This window comes from Hippocampus comes, unplaced genomic scaffold (genome assembly GCF_001891065.2).
Source record: "Hippocampus comes isolate QL1 unplaced genomic scaffold, H_comes_QL1_v1.1 scaffold252, whole genome shotgun sequence".
Classification (NCBI taxonomy): Eukaryota; Metazoa; Chordata; class Actinopteri; order Syngnathiformes; family Syngnathidae; genus Hippocampus; species Hippocampus comes.
The window spans coordinates 429,785-437,013 of record NW_017805485.1 but is presented as its reverse complement, the minus strand read 5'-3'; the positions used below and the strand labels follow the sequence as shown (position 1 = coordinate 437,013).

Sequence of the window (7,229 nt, the reverse complement as noted above, 5' to 3'; positions counted from 1 at the left end):
GAGTAGAAATTATCGTCACCGTTACTTTTTGGTGGACCCTAAAAAAACGTGGTGCTTATTTATTGTCTGACAATTTAAAATATTTTTTTAACCTTACAGACCATTATAGAGACACTTAAAAAAAAAACCAAACAAAAAAAATGCTTCTCTTTCAATCAGAGTGCAAAGCCACACGAAAGTGAAAAAAAAAGGGTTTTCACTCCCATGAAAGAAAAACAATGGCACCATTACAGGGAGCAAACGAACATGAATACAGGAATGGATGGCTATATACAGGATACAAGGAGTATGAGAGAGAACTGCATGAAAAACAGGCAGAATCCAAGGATATAAAGAAGCATTGATGGGGTGATTTGACACTAAATAAGGCCACAAAAGGGACAAAAGAATGATTTGGGCAGGACATCAGGTGACGCATTCATCAAAGAGGATGAGAGGCACTCTTAGTTTCCTCTCGTGTCACACCACCTCAATCAACATGTAGCTGGTGACATTACAGTACTTGAATTTTCTTATTGTCAAAAACTTTGTGACCAAAACAAAACAAGTCAGGGAATAATTTTATCGAGCATTTTTCTGTAATTGAACTGAAGGAACCGATTCAAAAACCTTCATCGCGTCTCTTGGTGCTGGCATCATGCTGCTAAAATTTCAGACTGCACGAGCTAAAAAAAAATAAATAGAAAAAATTACTGCATCAAAGGATCCCGATTTAGCCATTTTAAAAACATTAAGAGAATATAATCAAAAACACACATGTCAAAAAGAAGTCAAGCTATGATGAAGTTCTGAAATGATGACTATTTTGTTTTTGGTCTTCAATGAAGTTTGGTTGACAATATGAAAAAAAAAACCCACAGTATTTTTTGATGATGTAATCCATCGCCACTGTCAGCTGTCCATGTTGCTTGATGCCCAAAAAATGCTGAAAACCTGTGATGTTGGTGGCGGGAGGGTGGATCTTCCAGTGGAAGCGTCGGTACAGCAGCAGTAGCAGCAGTGTAGCACAGTGTGGATGCATGTACAATGCATAGAATGTCACACTGCACAACGTGATGAGAGGGATGCAAGAATCAAGTCGATGAACCACCATTGAAACCGATGTTCAAATGTGTGAATAGGATGAGAAAAGGACAAATCAAACAGACCGGAACGCTCCTTTTTTTTTTCCCTCCATTTGAAACAGTAGCAGATGCCTGCAGCCTGGAGGAGTGTCGAACAGAGAGGGAGGCAGGCATCCAATCAGGTAAGCTCAACAAAGAGTCCAATCATCGTCTTGGTGACAAATCTCCATTGTGTGTCTTTCGACGGCATGGCGGTCTGCTTCTTCACATCCAGCCAAGAGCTGGCATGTGTCCACGTGATCATTCTTCGCTTGGGAACGCTTTCCCGTTCCAAAAGGGCTTGTCACTGTAAACTGCAACTCAGAGGAGGCTGCCTCCTGTTACCGTTGAACTTCTTTAACCGCCAAGATGCGAGTGAGCATGCTCTGCAGAATTGTATGATGTAGGGTGTGACAGGTATACCAGTAGGAACTGTGGGCAAAGAAAAGAAGGAGAGGAGAGAGAAATTATGACACGAGAGAGGTCACTGGGCATCTCATTTTTCTTAATAAAAACAGAATGAAAACTCCAAAGTCATATGAATTTGAAAGTGAAAAATAAACAAGACATTGTGGTTGGCAGTGTTGGGTGAGAATTTCAGAATTATTACATCCATGTAGAAAATCGGGTGAGAATAAATACTTACTTCGCTTTTTTTTTTTTATTTGGTCCAACTAAAGGCAATTGAGAAGCGATTCTGATTTGTAATGCCAACCTGGCTGTAGACAGCAGAGTAAACCACGGCAAAATACGTGTTTTTTTATTTTTATTTCTTCTTCTCATTATTATTATTTTAAAGTGCAGAACTGTATTTTTGAGTTTCAAATACTTGAGTTTTGTGCCTTCATATACAATCAATGTGATCATTCTACAGTGCACAAATAAAGATGACAAACTGAAGAAATCTGAGGTGGTTAAAATTTTGTTAAATAACACTTTGTTAAATATAAAGATTTTCCTCATGTATGTTTGCAGAACTGCATTAAAACAAAAATATTTGTTATTTATCTTAATTAGCTGGAATTTTACAGGTCCAGCTCCCTTTGAAATGAATTGCAGTGTCGGTGGCCCGTGATCAACAATGAGTTTGACATTTCGCTCAAAAAACATTTGAACTTATTTTATCTCTCCAAGTTATCAAAACATTTTTAAACATATTGTGAAGTATCAGAATACTCCCCACAAAATAAAGCAGAGTAATGTATTTTCTATTCACACAAGCAAAAACGTGAATAGAAAACACTGTACAGATTATGGTATGCGAGTTAGATGACATGTGTGTGCCTTTGGGAGGCGTGGCCTCGCAGAGTGGCAGGTGACGTCAGCGAGTCTGCTTCTCTGCGCCTCTGGTCATGAGTTGTGGCTGACAGCAGCTCCGGTGCCTTCCCGAATGTGCTTTATTGTTACAAAATAGATGAAAAGTGCATCGATTGTGGCTCTCCTTTCTCATATGCAAGGGTATTTAAGTCAGTAATTATACAGTAATTTTTTTTTTTTCCGGAGAGCCACAGGCCACGCTGCTTCACAACTTGTAAATAGTAGACAAATTGAAGTTTCTGACCTGTGTGTGTGGACATTGCGTTCAGGCTGGAGGTAAAACATGTCACTCCTCTTCAATGCTGTTGGCGGGCTTATGGGGGAAAGAAGAGAGTGTGAGATTAAGTTTTTGCCTCACAGGCAAATTAAATTCTCACTGTTAGACTGTAAGTAGTCTATGCTTATTTGATCAGTTTGCTCACAGTTCCCCAATAATCTTTTCATTGTTTAGGGGGTGGTGGGCTATTTCATTCCAGCATTTTATAGGTCTAATGTTAAAGTACCACGATTAAAAATAATACTCCAGTGTGCAACATCATGAGCCAGCAGCAGCAACAATTGTTGATGTGTTCTGTGGCGGAAAACACAGCCTACTTGATGAGGCCAACTTCAAAATAAAATATTTCCAAACACAGTTAATACATGGACATTGGTACTTTGGCACACTTTTATTTTGAAATTGATTGTGGCAGTGCGTGGTGGCATGGCGGATGCCTTTATTGAGTTGACTCACCTTCCCGACTTGAGCGGCTTGATAGTTGGAGCCCATTTTGAGTTCATACTGCCAGGGTGCGCGATACCCGTTCAACATCTCAGGCTACGATGGCCCTGTCGTGGGCATGCGTATGCGGCGCACGCAGCAAGATATGGGCGAAACAGGCGGCACCGTCGCCACATCAACATGTGATATCATGGCTAACTAAACTCAAATGTGGCTATGAGATTATTTTACTGTTTAGCCACAATGGCTAAAAGGTTTCATGACCCAGTGCCAACCCTAATTGCCATCACAAACTGCTGCCACAACACGTCATCCTGAAGTCATGTTCAATCGCTAATTACGGATGCTAAAAAACCTCTAATAAATTAAGATGACATTGTTTTATACGGCGCCTGGTGCCAGCATGAGGGTAGTGGGGGGGACACTGATTTATAAAATGCTACATCGACAAATACAAATCCTGTCGTATTTTCATGTAGCTTCAGTAGCGCCAACACCATAATGCATGCAACAAATGGTCATTACGGTAACTCTAAAGCAGGGGTGCCCATTACGCCGATCGCGGTTGTAAGGTAGATCGCGGACTGGTCCCAAGTCGATCGCGAGGGGTGTAGAGGAGCAAAAAAAAAAAAAAAAAAAAAAACAACCATTTGTGTGTCTTTATGCATGTTAGTAATATATTTTTTTGTGTGTTAATGTACACTGCACCCTAATCATCTTATCAGTCTCATTTTCACAAAAAGTATTTAAAAAATACAATTAAATAAAGCAGGCAAATCTTTAACCTACACGTGGCACATGACCAGTGTTACCGGAAGTTGTTAGCGCTCAGCAGTCTGCGATTGCAGCTTGTGATCAGAGCTGTTGCGCTGTATCTTTTATCGTTATCATTATTCTCATTCAGAGTTTGTTTCATGTAGAATTCACCGAGGGCACGGACAAAGAATAGGACTCTAGAGGGCCGAGGGAAGCGCTTTAAAACGGTACATGTGAGCTACGATAGTTAATAGGCTGCAAAAGTGCGTCGCTTTCCTCCGTGTGAGGCTGTTGCTCATCATGGCGTGCATGTGTATGTGCGTGCGAGTACGCGGTAACGGGTCGATCGCGGGAGGTTGGTTGATCGAAAAGTCAATCAAAAAGTTTGGGCACCCCTGCTCTAAAGTATGCGTCAGACTTTTCACTTTTCAAAATAAAATACGTTTCAGCATCCAGATTATTAAAAAAACAGAAGTACTGGAATTTTTTTCTTTCTTTCATCTGCGCTGCTCGGTAGTTGTCCGTGGCCTCGTAGTTTGAGACCACTGTCATAAAGAATGCCAGCAAATCGGGGAACAATATTATGCATGAGTAGAGAGAAAATATACCTTACCTGTCAAGGGACTATGAATATAAATTAGCTGTATGCTAACTTTGACACATTTACACACGAATTGTACCAGTGTGCATTAATGTGCATTGTCCCTTTCGAATAAACAATAAAAATAAACACATTCACGTTTGTGTGTGTGTGTGTGTGTGTGTGTGTGTGTGTGTGTGCGTGTGTGTGTGTGTGTGTGTGTGTGTGTGTGTGTGTGTGTTTTACCATCTCGAGAGATAGAACTCATAGAGTCTGACAGGACAGTGCAGAGGGTTGGTAACATTTTCCGCTATCTCCATGTCACCCTCCTCCTTTTCCTGCCTTTTTTTCATTCGCTCTAAAAAAAAAAAAAAAAAAAAAAAAAAAAAAAATCACACTCACAGTAAATTCAATGCTTCACAACAACAAAGATTGTTTAACATTCTAAGGAGGAAATGAGATCATTGAAGAGCTTGTCAATCAATCTAAAGTATGCTAAGTGTCATGGTGGTCCAGACATGTTCCACACACCCGTCTCTCCACGGCTGGAAGTAGCAGTACTGCTTCGCTGGTATTTGAGGTAGAGGACTTTGCCCGCTCGACTGCAGGGTTTTGTGTGCAAACTGAAGTTGGCAAAAGAGAGGCTTTGGTGCTGCGTCAAGGTGGTGAAGTGGAAGTTCTTGGTGTAGAAGAAAAGAAGCGTGTTGAGCAACACGATGGGGGAGTAAGCGCCCAGCTGCTTACACTCCCAAAGGAAGGACTCCTCAACCCGAGAGGACACGGGGCTACCTGGAGGAGGAGAGTGGAATGGAAAAGACCTGAGGAAATTGCATTGAGTACTCCGGTTTCCTCCCACATTCTAAAAAAGTGTATGGCAGGCTGATTGAACACTCCAAATTGTCCTTAGGTGTGAGTGTGAGCATGAATGGTTGTTCGTTTCTTGTGTGCCCTGCGATTGGCTGGCAACCAGTTGAGGGTGTCCCCCGCCTACTGCCCGAGAACAGCTGGGATAGGCTCCAGCACCCCACGCGACCTTAGTGAGGATAAAGCGGTTCGGAAAATGAATGAATGAATGAATGTACACTTTGCTTTTACCGTCAATCTATTAGAGGTAAGATCGGGCCGCCCGAGCCCGACCCGAATTTCAGTTCGGGTCGGGCCTTAAAATGTCAATCATTGGTTCGGGTTGGGTCGGGCTTCTCTCTCGCTGCCTTTTTTTTTTTTTTCGAGGCCGTCAATAGTTTTGGCCACGAGAGACCGTGGTTCGCAAAAAAACATAAGTCGCCTCATCACATCACGTACTGTACTAAACTCTTGCAATGACACTTCAAATAACTCCTTCCTGTCTCTATGATCCACCCATCAATATTCTTTTTTGTCTCTCTGCTTCTCTCTCTTATAGTGCCGCGCTAGATTCTTAAGGACGTACTGCTGCGGTGGTTTACGGCCCAATTTTCAACCTGTCAAAATGACGGACGGCCTTAAATTTTCCCCGTCCACTCTCAAAAAAAATCCATCAATGATAGAAAATTGTCGGTTAATGTAACCTCTTCAGAAACAGAAATATAAAAGATATCAATTTTATACAGTCTTGTTTAACTTATATTTCGTTCCAAAAGACAGGCTTTGTTATCAGAAATCACCCCTCCTCCTCCTGAGTCCTCACAAATAAAATATGAAATGTCGGGTTTGCTTCGGGCTCGGGCCTGCAAATCAAGCGAAGTGATCTGGCTCGGGCTGGGTCGGGCTTAAATACCTTCGGGCCGGTTCGGGTTGGGCTTGATTTTTTAGGACCGATCTTAGCTCTACAATCTATCGATACAGCTAACTTTATCTTACTGCCCACAGTGCCCGAATCACTACTTGACACCATTGTTACCTTCACCATTCCCATTGTGTCTATACAGTATACATACATACTTATGGTACCATATATACCTTTATTGTCACCTGTTTCCGCCTGGCAATCTACTTCATACTTGAAAATCGCACCATGTATTTGTGGTTCAATTAAAAAACGGAATAAAAAGATAAAATGGTGTTTTGCATGTGGAGCCTCAAAACACGTGCAAGACTTTTTCTGTTGGAGTGCAGCTTGTGGGGTGATAATCGCTTAGTGTGTGGCAAAGAGTCCCCAATTTGGGGATGGTCCACTTCGGTCCTGATCACTCTGTGTGCCGAAGGCATAAAGTGCACTTGCCACACAGTTGTAAGCGTATGCTGTTAAGGTTTATTTTGTTTGGCGGTTGGCCAATATGCTCAGTACCAACTCTTGTTCACATTCTGGCTTAGATCTGCGATCAAGTGCAATAAAATAGTCCACTACAGGTCACATTAGGCATGGTTTTATCATTAGTCAACATACCATTGGGCAGCTGTTTAGGTTTCCAGAGTCGCAGCATCCCAGAGATCTCCATTGCAAACTGACTGTAAAGCTCATCCGTGAAAATATTCTCTATACGGCCCTTCATGAAGATATACTGTCCGCATATAGGGAATTGGAAGCAAACAAGACAAAAGGTCAGGATGAAGTGACACACAATCGTGGTAAAGAAGCTCACAAATAATGCATGTACCTGCTGTATCCCCAGGCAGAGGTAGAAAATGCTGTCAGGGCTGTAAGCCTCGCCGTTCGGCCGGCGCACTTCTTTGATGAAGCAAGACAGAGCATAGCTCAGCTCAGCAGAATCACACTGAAGAATCTCCTCTTTGATGATGACTGGATTGGCTGGAAGTGGAAGAACCCAAAAAT

General features: G+C 42.0%; 1 protein-coding gene across 2 annotated transcripts in view; it reads right to left on the bottom strand.

The window, feature by feature from the left end:
* Window positions 1–1,158: 1,158 nt before the first annotated feature.
* Window positions 1,159–7,229, bottom strand: part of LOC109519527 (zinc finger MYM-type protein 4-like) — a 34,622-nt gene continuing 28,551 nt past the window's right edge. For both annotated transcript variants that reach the window (XM_019876103.1, XM_019876104.1), the window contains 6 exons: window positions 7,054–7,205; window positions 6,843–6,957; window positions 5,009–5,266; window positions 4,724–4,835; window positions 2,665–2,733; window positions 1,159–1,535 (listed from right to left, as the gene is read on the bottom strand). In XM_019876103.1, coding sequence (XP_019731662.1) covers window positions 1,445–1,535; window positions 2,665–2,733; window positions 4,724–4,835; window positions 5,009–5,266; window positions 6,843–6,957; window positions 7,054–7,205 — 797 coding nt within the window. In that variant the 3' untranslated portion in view covers window positions 1,159–1,444. The remainder of the gene's footprint in view (window positions 1,536–2,664; window positions 2,734–4,723; window positions 4,836–5,008; window positions 5,267–6,842; window positions 6,958–7,053; window positions 7,206–7,229) is intronic.